At 48.8% G+C, this 15621-nt stretch overlaps 1 protein-coding gene across 3 annotated transcripts in view; it reads right to left on the bottom strand.

Annotated features, from left to right (window-relative positions):
- Positions 1–924: 924 nt before the first annotated feature.
- Positions 925–15621, bottom strand: part of LOC111160038 (tyrosylprotein sulfotransferase 2) — a 49840-nt gene continuing 35143 nt past the window's right edge. For 2 of the 3 annotated variants that reach the window (XM_022522819.1, XM_022522818.1), the window contains exons 3-7: positions 13254–14159; positions 10239–10455; positions 6009–6059; positions 3135–3183; positions 925–1418 (exon numbers count right to left, since the gene is read on the bottom strand). In XM_022522819.1, coding sequence (XP_022378527.1) covers positions 3142–3183; positions 6009–6059; positions 10239–10455; positions 13254–14095 — 1152 coding nt within the window. In that variant the 5' untranslated portion in view covers positions 14096–14159 and the 3' untranslated portion in view covers positions 925–1418; positions 3135–3141. The remainder of the gene's footprint in view (positions 1419–3134; positions 3184–6008; positions 6060–10238; positions 10456–13253; positions 14160–15621) is intronic. The other variant, XM_022522821.1, reaches the window with a different exon arrangement.

Genomic DNA, 15621 nt, shown 5'->3' with positions numbered 1-15621 from the left:
AAAGCCTCATGATGCTCCAACCAACCAGGCCCAGGCAGTAACCACACAGCCAGGAAGTTGGCCTCACTCCAAAATCTATGCTCCAAACCACTGGGAAACCGAAAAGCCTGGCTTTTTTGCCTTTGCCTTCTCAAAGCCTCGAAGCAAGGGACTGTGGATAAAACACTTTAACCCTTAAAGACATAAAACTGCTCTGGGCCCTGCTGGTCCCTCAGCATTTGCAGACCACACAGCAAACTTAGCAGGCTGCTACCATTCACATCCTGCATGTGCCAAAGCAAACAATGACCCTCCACCAGTTCTTGGGAGAGGATCTCCAAGCCCTTGGGATATCCTGTCTAAAAAGTTTGCATACCGGGGACCCTGGGCCACACCAGGCCTGATGGTCCATTCTAATAATGTGATTTATAGTGGGGCCTGGAATCAGGCCAGATCACTTGACCTCTGCAAGGGCTGGAGAAGGAGTAATTGAGATCAGTCATACAGGTGCCCCGTGCCTACAACTGATGTCCAATAAAATCGCCACACAGCAAGGCTCAGGCGAGCTTTGCTGGTGGCAATGCTTGTTGCCTGTCGTGGCCGGTAGAATTAAGAGTGCCTGTAAGCCTCCACTGGGTGAGGATCCCTGAAGTTCATACCTAATATCCCTGTACCTGCCCTGTGTACCTTTTTCTTTTGCAGATTTCAATCTGCATCTTTTCACGGTAACGAACTTGACTGTGAGTCCAGCAGTTTGTCTGGGAGTTCCTCTAGCAAGCAGCCGATCCCAAGGGCAGCCTCAGGGGACCTGACACAGGAACTCAGGGTGCCCTGCTAAGCACCCGAGATGGGAACCTTGTTTGTCTGGTCATCAATCCACCCAACAAAAATCCAATATGGAGAAAAAAAAAATCCGTTCATTCCATAAAGTCAGGCATAGACAAATGAGTCTCTGTTCACTTTATTCAAATAATTTTTTTTTCTCTGAATCTGAGTAGAACTGAGGAAGAGTCAAAGAAAACCTCATATATTAAATTCTTAAATAGATTCTTTGAATTGAAAAGTGAGGGTCAAATAGGAGAGGCACAGGTGTGGGCCTTGTCCCCGCAAACAAAGCCACCAAGGCGGTCCTGCAAATTAAGAAAAATGGCAAATCCATTTCTTTAAAAAAAAGTTCTTGAGGGGAAAGATTAAAAAATACCTAGGTTTCAAAAGCCAGACTACTGCCCAACCCTTGGCTCTCCATCCCAGGGGGCTTCCAAAGCTAGAGAGTCTCCAGGGAAGTTTTCAGTGAGGCAGTTTTTGCAAACATACGCAAATACATTCCTCAGTAGCGGTCCTGTTTGGGCGATTAATAGCAAGCAATATGCTTGGATTAGAGGTCCGATTTCCACTCGAATGCCAAGTGTCTGCTCCTCTCAGCAACAATCTGCAGAGATCTGAACAGGGAGACAACTGTGTTAGGCCCAGAGTCAGACAGACCTTTCCTATTATGTGTGACTAGGAACTATGGCCTTTGTGCATCTTCACAGAATGGGGTTTTCGGGGCACCCCAGATGGCCAGAGAGAATTTAAATTGAAAAGCATTCTTGGGGTTCTCATCCGCATCCCAACTTGTATCCATCCCAACCTGTATCCGCCTGACCTCAAACATAGACTCTTTCTACTTATGAAGGGAAAGTGGTGATGATTACGTCATAAACACCAGTGGGTTTTGGAGGGAAGGATGGGCATTTGTTTCAGGCCAACTGATTACCAGGGACAAGCTGAAGTGCCCTGTGTATGGTATCTCATTTAAACAGTACAGTGGGAAACGTATCGGGCATTTGTCAGCAGGCAGGTTCAAAATTCTGCTGGAGAATCTGCAGAATGAGAACGAGGGGAAGATGTCAGGGAGACTCATGGAGACAGGAGGCTTTCCATAGGAGGCTTCTTGCCTTGGGGATGGGGCAGAACCCTGGGATCTCAGCACCACCCAAGACGGGATCCTTGATGAAGCGAGGGCCTGAGGCTGGTGCAAAGTGGTTTAAAAAAAAAAAAAAAAAAAGGGAAGGAAGGAAGGAAGGAAGGGAGGAAGGGAGCGGGGGAGGATGGAGGAGGGAGGGAGGGAGGAAGGAAACTAGAAAATATGCCGATTATTTAAAAATGAGATTGGGAGACTAAAAATAGAGCCCAGGCTGGAAGCTTCTTCATAGTCTAGAGCAAAAGGGAGAACACCCATGCGAGTTGCTCGTAACCTCTCTGTGGGGTCACCGGTCACAGAGGAAGTTCACTTCCTGGGGCCTTAACTCCAGCGCCCACATGCACAGTGCAGGCGCAAGGCCTCCTGGATTCCCAGGCGCCCACCTCGGCCAGCTCACTTCCTCTCTCGGCTGCCTGTGCAGCACCCCCCCCCAACAATTCCCCTTCTCTGGTGTCACAAACGGAGGCTGGGAGAAGGTCAATTTGAAGTGGGTTCCTAAATCTTTGACTTCCCAAGGTCAGAACATGTCCTCCTACCACTGCACAAGTTAATGGGTGGGTAGACATGCCTTCAAATTGTTCCTCAAAAGCCAACTCTGGAAGAAGATGTCCAGGGAAGGAGGAAATGCTGCCATGTGCTGGCTGTGTGGTCTTGGGCAAGACGGGCCCCCCTCTGGGTTCTAGCTTCCTTCTGTGTCAGCAGCCATCCCAGGGATCCTCAGGGCTAAAGGTGTAACCCAGGAGCAGCACTTGGTCCAAAGCCCTGGGGGTTATTCTTAGACCAGACCTGCCTGGAGCTTTTCTTAGGACATTAATTGCTTTGAGCCAACTCAATTCTGTTTATAGAAGCAGGATAAACAGACAACATTCTGTGCCAAACTGTTCTAGAATTCCCCCTCCCCATCACATGGGTCCCTGGTGCCCCCTCCCCAAAGTACAAACATTTTTCTGGTTGGTTCTGCAATGATCCCTGTCCCCACATGATCCAGAGCTAGGAGACTAAGCTGTGATTCTATAAATAGCTCTCCAGCTTGTTGCCATGGAAACCCCCCTTGGGGCTGGGTCAGCCCACCTTGGTGGACACTCCTCCCCAGGGAGGCTCTGGAAGGGCAAGCTTTTCAGCAGAGTCCCTCCTGGGCTTAGAAGGCATTGGGAAGGAGGTGGGGGGAGAGAAGGGAAGTCTTCAGGCCTACCTGGAAATCATGAGCTTCCTAAGTGGGAGGAGGTGGTGTTCTGGTTCACCTGGAGGAAGACAACACACAGAGGAAGAGGTCACAGCCAGTTTGGGGGGCCAGGATCTCACTGCCCTGAGGCTGAGCCTCAACATCACGGGGGCAGGCACGTACTTGCTCATGGGGTATTTACCGCACACCTACTCCCGGCCAGGTGCTGGGGGTGCTGTGAACATGACCGACCTGGTCCTACTCTGCAGCTTCTATGCCAGCGGGCAGAGCCTTTACAAACACATACGCAGATGATGTCCCCTCCACCTCCAGGCAACAAAATGGGCTGATATGAGTGACTTCGGGGTCCAGGAAAGGCCACTATTAGGGGATGACATTTAAGCTGTAGCATAATGAAAAATAAAACATATGCTCTTTGTCCCGCGGTTCCTGGCACACAGCTCCTAAAACCCTAGAAACTCTGGAGCAAGAACAAGCAGCTCTTGTATGTTAATGAGATGACAGGTGTCTGGCTTCAGGATGGGTGCTGGTGGCTTAGAAAGACCAAGGCATGACTCTGGGGAGGGGAGAGGAGCTAGAAAGCAGGTTAATACCAATGATTTAATCAACCATACCTACTTCATGAATGCTCCATAGAAACCCCTAAATGATGGCTTCAGAAAACTTCCAGACTGGTGAGCACATGGGTGGTATGCCCGAAGAGGGCCTGGGAGCGCCACACCCCTTATACCCTGTACCTTGCCCTGTATACCTCTTCACGGCTGCTCCAGGGTCATACCCTTTATAATAAACCACTGATCTAGCAAGTAGTGTTTTCCTGAGTCCTGTGAGTTGTTAGCAAATTCTCAACTGTGGGAGGGAGTCATGGGAACCCCCAAATGTTAGTTGGCTGGGCAGAAATGTGGGTAACCTGGGATCCCCACAGTGGCTGGCATCCGAGGTACGGGCAAGTCTTCTGGAACCGAGCCCTTAACCTGTGGGGTCTGACATGACCTCTGGGGGTCACTGCGCAAACAAACCCAGTTGGTGTCCGGAGAATTAGAACTCAGTTGCTGGGGTCAGGAAACACCCCATAAGCCTAGATCTAAAAGATGAAAAGGAGGAGAAGCACACAAAGGTCTGGCCAGAAAAACATTCCCAGCAAAGGGAACAGCAAAGATCTGGAATGGGGCGCGGAGGAAGGAGGGTGTGTTTGGTGCTGCGAATGAGGATTCTGTTTCGGCATTCGCTGCAATTCTAACGTGTGAGCTGCTCTGTTTGGCTTGCTTACTATTCTTCCATCTCTTGGGTTTCAGGATGATTATTCCAGATGGCTACAGAGGGGCCCGTGGAATGCACGTGCCGTCATGCATGGAACTGTTGCCTTCAGACTGTTTTCCAATTTTCTGCACTACCCTGAAGGAAGCCAGGTGCCCCGCGGAGGACAGAGAGGGAGATGAAGTGGAAAGCGGGGGCCTGAAGCAGCTGGCAGGGCAGCTCTCTGGAGCGTGGCAGTGTTCGAAATGACAGTGCGTATGCCTGCCATTCCTCACATTCATTTGTCCCCAACAGAGGAAGAAACAGTCCCAGGCCAGCCAGAGATCTTGAATACTCCACATACCGCAAGACAACGTAAACCGCTCCGACTCTTCTTTATGACAATTTAGCCTTCCAGGTTAAGAGTCTTAAAAAGACTTAAAATGCCCTTCCACCCACCAATGCCGGTCCGTAATGATGTCTTCTAGTGGAACGGTTCGGCAAAGCCCTCCCACCCCATCCCATAGAAGAGAGGCAAAAATCAAGATGAAGTACACGTGCCATCATTCAGGATGCTGCAGAAACTCGACACGATCTTAGGGCAACAGTAGCTCGTAATGCGTTCTACAGAACACTATGTCACCATCCCAAATGTCAACCGCGAAACCTGAAAGATGGGAAAACATGAGGAACACAAACCCAAGCAGCTCATTTGATAGAACTGCAAGGAATGTCAAGTGCCTATTCAGGTGGGCTAAAAAGGATACTCTGCAAAAATGAAAAGGCGTTTCGGGTGGCGACTACTTCTCCCCCCTCCGCCCACTTCTGTGTGTGGTTCCTGTTACATCATCTTTTTGGGTAAAGCAGGCAATAAATTAGTGCTGACTAATCCTGGCAACATTTTTTTTCACAGCGGCAAGAGGATATGTTGGGTCTCAGACTCCCAAAAGGGGAGCATGAAGCCATCCCCAAAGAACTAAGATGGGTCCAAAAAGCCAAGGACCCCGGATAATGAGCACATGAATTTGATTATTAAACTGGAGACTGGCACCCTTTCTCTCCCAATTTAAAAAAGAAAAACAACACACACAAACTAAGACACCTCATTTAAAGGGGGGCTATCATGTCAGTGAAGGGAGCAGTCCTTCTTGACATGATCCCCAGACGGCACGCCACAGGCATAACCAGGATGTGTGGGAGGCACAGCCAGGGAGGTGGGTGCGGGGTTGCAGGGGTATTTCTATGTCTACACTCGTGGGGATACCCACATCATGTGACCCTTATGGTTCTCGATTTTTGGTTGACTGATGAAAATTCCGGGCTGGGTTGTGTTTGCGGACTGCCACTTTATATAAAACTGAATTTCAGGCTAGAGACAGAGAGCTTGACAGAAAGCCCCACCAGTCCCTCCAACTGTTCTCAAGCCAGGAGACAAGGTGATGGAAGGGCCACGAGCAGAAGGGCTGCTATTTGGCTCCAGCCGGATCAGACAGTTGGGAGGGCCTGTGGCCCGACCTACCCTCCCCCCAATCCAACTTTCTAACAAGAAAATGATCAGCCAGATTAGAAAGCAAAGTGTCCACGCTAGTGCAAGCTACTGCGACAGTCCAATGAACAGATTTCAGAATTCCCCTTGGGGTTTCTAACCTGAAAATATCCTTTCAGATTGGCTGGTGTTTTATAGTCTCCTTTCAAGACCTAGGAAAGAAAAACGAAGTATTTCTTATCATGGAAATGATAAAAAAAAAAAAAAATTAAATTCACCCTGTCACCTCCACCTTCTCATCCACCCATTTACCACCCACAAATGTATCCATCTACCCACTCACCCATCCCACCTATACATTCATCCTTCCTCCCATCCCACCTACCTATCCACCCACCCATCCATCCACCCTCCTGTCCATACACCTATCCACCTACCCATCTACCTATCCATCCACTCTCCCATCCATCCACCCATCTACCCATTCATCACCTATTCACCCATCCATCCATGCCCACACATACCCACCCACCCAACCATCCAACCAACATTTACTGACCTCCTCTTATTTCAGGCATTATTCTAAGCTCTGGAGGTACAATATTAAGCAAACAATTAAAATTCCTTTTCTCCTAGAGCCTCCATTCTAGAGACGAAGCCAGAGGATCCACAAGTAATAAGCACAAACAAAACTATATCAAACCATGGGAAGTACCAGGAAAAAATAAAGGGATGTGTTCAGGAGTGACCAAGGGGCATATTTTGAGCAGGTGGTCCCAAAGGACCTCTCAGAACAAGTGACCTTTGAGCCGAGCCCTCAGTGACAAAACCAGACAAGCCGGGCTCTGAAGAAAAAGCATGCCAGGAAGAGGTCACAGCTAGGGCAAAGAAAATCCCAGGATTTGCCACCATCTCTCCATATATAAGCACCACACAGAGCAGCACTGTCCAATAGAATGTAATGTGAACCAACTATGTCATTTTAAATTGTCTCGTACTCACATTTAAAAAAAAAAAAGGACCCCCAAAAGTGAATCAAGTGAAATAATTCCAGTTCCATCTTGTATCTAACCTGAGATATCTAAAATATTCATACTTCAACGTATAATTAATGTAAAAATGATTCACGAGAAACTTGACATACTGTCTCGCTACCAGGAGCTCAAAATCCAATGTGTAGTTTACACTTAACAACGCCTCTCAATGTGGACCAGATAGCACCCGTCACATCCTGTGGCCACAGGAGGTTAGTGGCTGGTAGCTGCAATGGGCAGCGTAGGTGCAGACAAGTTCATTAGTACCGGGGTCCTCCCAGTGCCTGTGTGTCCCGCATGGCCAGATCTGTTAACAGGATCACCCGGTGTCTACAGCGAAGCACGTACGCACGCATGCGCAGAAACACGCATGTGGATACACGTGCAGAAACACGCATGCAGGAACATACGCACGCATGCGCAGAAACTCACATGTGTGCACAGAAATACACACGCACATGCATGTGCTGTTTTCAATGCAGGAATTTATTTTTGCAGTAATAGCAAAACTACCATAAAAACTAAACAAGTGTCGGGCAGCCGCCTGGGAAGAAACCAGGGACATCTTCCCTTTGAAACAAATTAAAAACAGACTCAGAGAGTAGATCTTGCTCATCAAAATGTTTAAATTTCTATATAATACACAAAGTCAGGCCTTACCATGGGAGCTTCTGACCCGCATCCTGGGACAAGCCAGGGGCTTCCCATCTTTTTATTTATTTACTTTTTTTTTTTAAATGTTTTTTTTTTTTTAGAGAGAGTGTGTGTGAGAGCGAGAAGGGGAGGGGGGAAAGCAGAGAGAGAAACTTTAAAGGGACTTTCTGCTGAGCAGAGAGCCCAACATGGGGCTCGATCTTACAATCCTGAGATCATGACCTGGGCCAAAATCAAGAGTCAGTGGCTAAACCCACTGAAGCACTCAGGCACCCTGGGCCTCTCTGCCTTTTAAAGAGACTTCAGAGCAGTTGCTGCTGGGCCCCTAACTAAGAACACAGGGTACGGAGAGTCTGTTGTCACTGTGGTCCTCACCCTGGCCCAGCCACTTCAAGTGCGAAGAGCCTGGGGGATGGAGTTCAAGATCACGCCCGGCTGCTGTTTCTTCTTTTTAACCCAGTTAAATGATTTTTTTTTTTTTTATCGTATAAAGATATATGCAATAAATACAAAAATATTATATGAAATACATCATATGTACAGAAAAGTGTATGAAACACATTTAAGTAAGGCCTAAAGAATACTCTTAAAAAATAAACATAACAAATAATAAAGATTTAAAACAATTGAATAATAAAAAATTGACCACATCCAGGTTGTGAATATTCACACTGTCAACATGGCCTGCACAACTACACTGGATCTCTGAGTATTTCCACAAACCGATGTTTGCAAAATCTACAGATGTCAAGCGGGAGAGAAGCGCCCAGACCCACTTCAATCACAAGGGCAGAGCCCCCAAAGCTCAGAGTTAAGAGAGCCTGCCTGTGTGGGAGAGGCGTTAAAGCCTTGTTAGCACCAATTGGAGTCTTTCTCCTTGAGTCACTGAAGAATCAAAGGGGAAGTGACAGCAGTTATGACTTTGTTCCTTGGCTTGTCAACACAAGCCTGGGTGGCTCAGTCAGTTAAGCATCTGCCTTCAGCTCAGGTCAGGATCTCTGTGTCTTGGGACCAATCCCTGTGTCGGGCCCCCTCTTAGTGCTGTCTCTCTCTTTTTCTTGCTCTCTTTCTCTCAAATAAATAAATAAAATCTTTAAAAAAGAAGAAAGAAAGAAAGAAAGAACTGTTTACTTTCTAAAATCAGCAATGTGGAGGGAGGAGTCAAGATGGAGGAGAAGTAGCAGGCTGAGACTACTTCAGGTAGCGGGAGATCAGCTAGATAGCTTATCTAAAGATTGCAAACACCTACAAATCCAACGGGAGATCGAAGAGAAGAAGAACAGCAACTCTAGAAACAGAAAATCAACCACTTTCTGAAAGGATCCAACCTTGGAGTTTTTGAGAAAATTTGGGATTGGTCTTCTCTCAGGCACAATAGCCTCAGTCATTAACATCCCTTTTGATGTTGCCAAAAGTAGGATTCAAGGGCCTCAGCCAGTTCCTGGAGAGATCAAGTACAGAACCTGTTTTCAAACAATGGTAACAGTCTACCGGGAAGAAGGGATTTTCGCTTTGTACAAAGGCCTGCTTCCCAAGATTATGAGGCTTGGACCAGGTGGTGCAGTGATGCTGCTGGTTTATGAGTACACCCATTCATGGCTTCAGGAGAACTGGTGATTGCCTAGGAGGTGTTGAGATCATGGATATTTGCTCTACAGCACCGTAAGGAGAGACTATCAGCTCAGCTGATATGATTGTAAATTATAATTATACAATTACGTACAGTCATTAAAGGGGAACAATTTAATCAAGAACAAAACCTATTTTGATACTTCAGAAATTATCTCTAGACAATCTGAGACTGTGGTTTTGGCCATATCCATAAATCTGTGAGAAGAAAAATAGTATGAAGTAATGAGGTATGTAAATTGAACATAGAAAATAGCATAGAAATTAGATATATTTCATAAAAGCTATATAAATCTCATGCTCTGTATTCCTCTTACACTGCTTCACAGTGAAAATCCATTGTATTGATAATTTTTTCCCATGAGGTCAAGAAATGCTTAAAGTAATAAAAAAAATTAAGCCAAAAAATAAATAAATAAAAAATAAAATCAGCAATGTGTTTGGAAATGCTGAGTGTAGCCAGAATTAAGACTCTGGATCTTAATGGTGTGAGGGCTAGCAGGGCCTCAGGCCTGGGCCCCATGCTCAAATACTTTCACTAACTCAGTGCCTCTAAGGAAGTCACAACACCACACCCAAAGGAGACTCAAGCTCCATGACAGCAACATGTAAATAAGACCATGAACTTGCTAACTGTTCCTTTATGCAGGATTAGCTGACTTTTAATGCTTTAAAAACATCTCATCTCAGTCGTTTTCCTTGACCACCTCAACTAAGGAGAGCTTAAAAAGTACTTGAAAGTGCCCTGAGCTCACATTTGTCTGAGAAATCAACATTAAAATTTATGGGGGCAATAAAAGGACCAATAGTTAATTCATACTCTGTCTCAACCAAGACCTGATGAGCTTTACAGACACACAGCTAGGGACATAGTGGGAAAAGGGTGAAAAACAACAGAGAAATCAGATGAAATCAGTACACAAATGGACCCACTGTTAGATGCTCTAGTGTGAGAGAGACCAGCTACCAACTGGTTTTGAGCTTCCTTGTGGCCCAAGCAAAAATGGAAATACAATACAGTTCCCCATGTCCCACCCCCACTGCAGGCTGAGAGTGCAGTGCGCACACACTCACCCGGTGTGTGTTGTTGACAACGATGGGGTCAGGGTTGCCGTAGTTGGGCGGGTTTGCATAGGGGTCATAGCCAAGCCGAGCCAGCATGGGGGCAATCTGGGCCATGTCCCTCACCACGTCCCCAGGGATGTGGCCGGTCCACTTGGAGAGGGCTTCCAGGTTCACAGGCTTGATAACCTGGTCTGTGGATCGTTCAATCCTGGGGAGAAAGAACAGGCTGGGCGGGGCACAGGGAGACCCTGATGGCACCTGGGGCAGCCGGACAGGCTGGGGGTACTGGGCCCCGGGGCAGCTGTGCCCCCATCGATGTGAGGCTATGGGCAAGTCACTTGGTCTCCTCATACCTCCTCTGTATATTGGAGATAAAAGCACGCAGCAAGAAGCCAGAAGACAGTATTAGGCGATGTGCACTTAAAATTCTGCTTCCTGGACTTCATGACTTTTTAAAAATAACATTTTATTTTTGTGGCTAAGAAGGATATTTTGTTCTTGAGAAAGAATTATAAAACACAAATGGTAAGGCTAAGAGTGGCCATGACTCCCAGCATCAGCTCCCTACAGGGACCTCGTCTTACCATCTGGGCGGCCCACCCTCTCAATCCGTTTTCTGTGCTTTTATACAGGAGAGTGGTTAAGGGCAGACTCCAGGGCCAGACTGCCTGGGTTCAAATGCCAGCTGGACCGACACTGGCTGTGTAGTCTTGGAAAGCTACTTTACCTCTCTGAACCTCCTCTGTTAGTCCTCGCTTACAAATGGGAATAATGACAGAACTCACCTCACCGGGCTGTTCTGGGGAGTAAATGAGTTCCTCTCAGAGGAGTATATGGCATATTGTGAGGTCTCAGGAGGTGTTAGTTTTCTCTCTCTCTCACACACACAAGGAAATCCTATAGTTTGGTTTACAGGTTTTAAAGCAGAAATCATATGCTGTGCTTTTTGGTTTATGACTCTCACCAATGCCTTGTTCTTTTCTCCAGCTGTGTAGTGTCCCTGAACAGCTTATTTTCCCCATGCCCCTAAAGATGGCTACTTTGGTTCCTTTCACCCTCAGCTGCAACAGTGGAACCGCCAACCTGTTGAATGTGCTTCTCCACTCTCCCCTAGGACGGGCTCAACCGGCCATCTGAATCATGAGGATCCTACCGACTACAGGTCAAGGGCCTTGTACGTTGGAGGGAGGGGAACTCCCAGGATCCAGGGTCTATTTCTAGATGCTTCCTTCCCACCTAAGAGATAACTTGGGAAGAATGGGGAAAAAGAGGCCAGGACCAGGAGGGAGGAGAGCAGGGAGGATGAAGGGTGGGGATAGGTGGGAAGAGTAATAGGCTTGCAGTCTGCAGACTGGGATGAAAATCTCAACTTGGTTCACTGTGTCAAAGACCTCAGATATACGCATGACCTTTCCAGGCCCCCAGATCTCCAGGACTGTGTGAGGCAGAAATAACACAGACACAGGCATCCCAGAACACAAACGGGAGCAATACTTGATAGGAGTAAAGAAAGCTGGAAAGAACCCATGTGTCCACAAACAGGAGATGTTGACTAAAACACTGTGCTCCGCGCCAAGTGGAATATTACACCGCTGTCCAAAATGATGTCACTGTGGCAGGTGGGGGGCCACGGGCAAGTGGTCCCAAACACAAAGTGAAAAAAGGTTACAGGGAGACATGTTGGGGTTCACTAGGACTCTAGTGTTCTCAACAGCCCCTGACAAAGGACCAGCACATACCACATCAACGTGTGCATGGTGGGACTGTAGACTGTTTTTCCTTTCCCAGGGAAATCATCCCTATTTCCTACAACAAAGATATCCTCCTTCAGTCCTCTCATTCTTTTTTGTCATGATAATTTACAAAATCCCAGCTCTAGCATCTCGGGGATTCCTGGGCCTGATCGTGATGGAGACAGAAAGACGGCGCACTCTGATCCTGCATTGCCCACACACTCTGGGTCTCAGGAGAAGGACAGCTCGCCAAAGGAAGAAGGCGGAGAGCAAGAGACAGAAGGAGGGAAAGAGGAGAGGTCCCGGATGCAGACAGCTTGAGAGCACAGGCTCTGGAATCCCCAACAGACCTCAGTTCAAATCCTGGCACCACACTTTGCCAGCCATGTGGCCTTAGGTAACTTCTCTCTGAGACTCAGTTTCTTCACCTGTAAAATGGGGATAGGAGTTCTTATGTCCTCAGGCTGCTGTGGCGGTTAAAGAAAATATGCGTTGGGGGCTTAACTGAATGCTTACCACACCTTGGCACTCCCTCCATGGTAACAAGGATGAGAACGATGTGTGTGCCAATAAAAGCCATGTCAGTGCTAACGTGATAACAACAACAATAACAATGATAGGAATAATAGCACCTAACATGTATTAACCTATTTGATGCTCACAGGTAGCTAGAAGTTTGATAGACTATACTATATACATACTATATATATATATATATATATACACATATATATATATACATATATATATATAATATATAACTATACTATATACTATATATATATATATATAAATATATATATATATATATATGTACTATATATACACGTATATATACATGTTACAGATAAGAAAATGGGGCACAACAGAGAGGCTGAGACACTTGTTCAAGGTCACAGGGCAGGGAACCCAGACAATCCGGTTCCGGATTAGTGTTTTTAAGTTAACCTTTGCCCATGACGGCTCACTACAAAGCACATTCAAAGCCTGCTGATTCTCAGAAAAGGGAAGAGTAGATGGTCCCACTTTTGTGGATTTTTAGCTGAGGCTCAGAGAGGCACAGTGGCTTGGTCAGGGCCACATAACTACGAGGAGGGAGGTACAATTCAAGGCTCTGCTCTTAACCACTCCCTTCCCAGACCTCTTCCATGCCCAGAGAGGAGGCTGAGGCTCAGAGAGGCACAGTGACTTGCCCAAGGCCACACAGCTCAGAGAGACAGTGCTACTCTTCCCACCTGCTGCTTCTGACTTGGGGCCAGGGGGCTGGGTGGAAGGCGAGGGCTCCACTCACTTGGACAGGGACACGCCCCCGGGCTTGCCAATGAGGTCCTCGTGGTGCAGGACAGCGTCGCTCCAGGCGATGCCCAGGAAGTCCAGGATGATCTTGAGGGAGCGCCTGGGGTGCAACACCAGCTGCTCATAGTACACGGGCAGGCACTTGTCCTTGCCCACCTCCATGCACTGGGCGTACATCACCTCAATGGCCTTGTTCCACTTGGTGAGGCAGTCACGGTAGCTGCTGAGGTCAAAGCCAGCGATGGTGACCTTGCGGGTAATCATGGAGTGCACTGACGCCCGGCCGTCCCGCACCATCAGCAGGAACTTGGAGTTGGGGAACAGGCGAGACAGGTACACAGAGGACTTGAGCGTGAAGGGGTCCTTGTTGCACAGCACGCGCGCCGGCTCACCGTGCTTGGCAATCACCTCCAGGATGAAGGCCTGCATAGCAGCGTCTAGCACCTCGTCCGTCACACCTGCCTCGTCTAGCCGCAGCTTCTCGCGGCCGGACTTGGACCAGGCCTGGCGCATGGCGAGCACACGCGGGATGATACGCGTCTCCTCGCCGCAGCGCACCTCGGGGTGGGCGTCCAGCATGGCGCGCATCAGCGTCGTACCGCTGCGGGGCACGCCGCCCACGAAGATGAGCGGCATGGCCTTGCCGTAGCGGTACTCCACGTGGTCCGCGCCCACCATCACCAGGTCCTCCTGCTCTGGCCGCATGGCGTGCCGGGAGCCTCGTGGACCACCCAGCACTGCTCGGCACTCCAGCACCTGCTGCCCCACCTGGACCGCCAGCACCAGGGCCAGGGCGCAGCCAGCCGCCAACAGCGCCCTCCGTACCGACAGGCGCATGCTGGGCCTGGGGTGGCAGGCCTGCTTCAGCGACCGGTCAGCGGGGGGCCGGCAGGGCTCGCATCTGGGGGGAGAGAGAGAGGGACACCTGTGAGCGGCCGGCCCTAACCAACCTATCTTGATGGCGGTCTTCACCGGACAGGTGGAGGGGAGTAAGTACTCTCAGATTGACTCTCAGAATGTTTGCATAGTTAACAGTGCTCTGGGACGTCCCAATCCAGCCACAATCCACTTGGCAAGGGCACGGTTTTTACGTGTTCTGTTCCTGGCTGTCTCTCCAGAGTCTGGCACCTCGCAAGGGCTCAGGATGGATTTGGGGGATGTGCCTTGGTTGAAGGAGCAGGGCGAAGCCAGAAGAGCTAGGACATGAGGACCCTAGAAAGAGGAGGAAAGGGGCTCCTGGGAGGCTCAGTCAGTTAGGCATCTGCCTTTGGCTCAGGTCATGATCCCAGGGTCCTGCGATCCAGTACCGCATCGGGTTCCTTGCTCAGCGGGGAGCCTGCTTCTCCCTCTCCCTCTCCCTCTTGCTCCCTCTGCTTGTGTTCTCTCTGTCAAATAAATAAATAAAATCAAGAAAAGAACGAAAGAAGGAAGAAAGGAAGGATAAAAGGAGGAAGGAGGGAGGGAGGAAGGAAGGAAAGAAAGAAAGAGAAAGGAAAGAAAAAAAGGAAGGAAAGAAAGAAAAGAAAGAAAGGGAAAGAAGAAAAGAAAGAGGAGGAAAGGGGTGCCTAACTGGGGAGCACTTGAGCTGGGGTCCAAGATGCTAGCCCAGGCCGGCCTACCTCAAGGGACCACAGTGCTATCCAGGAGACGGCTTGGGATATCCTGTCCTGTTCTGGGCCTCTTCTGGAATCACTACCCATTCACTCAGAGTAAAACAGTAAATGGGTAATTCATTCAATAAATGGGTACTAAGTATAAAAAGGGGCCAGGCACTGCGCTCAGTGCTGGGGACAGGAAAGTGGGTAAGACAGCAGGCCGTCTGAACTCCAGCAGCTCACCTCCGAGTGGGGGGAGCAGCAGGACACAAGCTAGAGCCACAGGGTAAAAACCAGGCTTATACGGTGAGAGGGATCAAGTAGAGCAAGGAGAAGGGAGGGCCTCCCGGGGGAGGTGGCATTCAAGCTGAGTCCTGGGTGAGAAGGAGTGGGCCATGTGAAGATGCGTGGGAGGAGTGCTCCGGCAAAAGGAACAGAGAATACAAAGAGCCCCAGATGGAAGAGGGTGTGGGGTGTTCAAGAACCTCAGGAGGCAGATGGGAGGGAGAGGGAAAAACTGGGGGGGGGGGGCACAGAAGCCACACAGGTTCTCAGGGGACAGGGGAAGGAGCTGCACTTAACTCTCAGGGAAGCCCCTGGGGAGAGGGCCTGCAGGGGTGAGAATGGAGGGAGGGAGGTCAGGGACGGGGCTCCTGCTGGTATCCTGGTCCTGGGGAGACTCAGGGATGCTGGGACTGTGAGAGTGACATGGGGACAGGGGCAGGGGACGAGTGAGGAAGTGAATTCTGAACCTGAGCCTTCACTCCT

Source organism: Enhydra lutris, unplaced genomic scaffold, assembly GCF_002288905.1.
Source record: "Enhydra lutris kenyoni isolate GAN:26980312 unplaced genomic scaffold, ASM228890v2 scaffoldscaffold73, whole genome shotgun sequence".
In the NCBI taxonomy this organism is placed as follows: domain Eukaryota; kingdom Metazoa; phylum Chordata; class Mammalia; order Carnivora; family Mustelidae; genus Enhydra; species Enhydra lutris.
The sequence above is the reverse complement of the archived record's forward strand: the minus strand, read 5'-3'. Positions and strand labels throughout refer to the sequence as shown.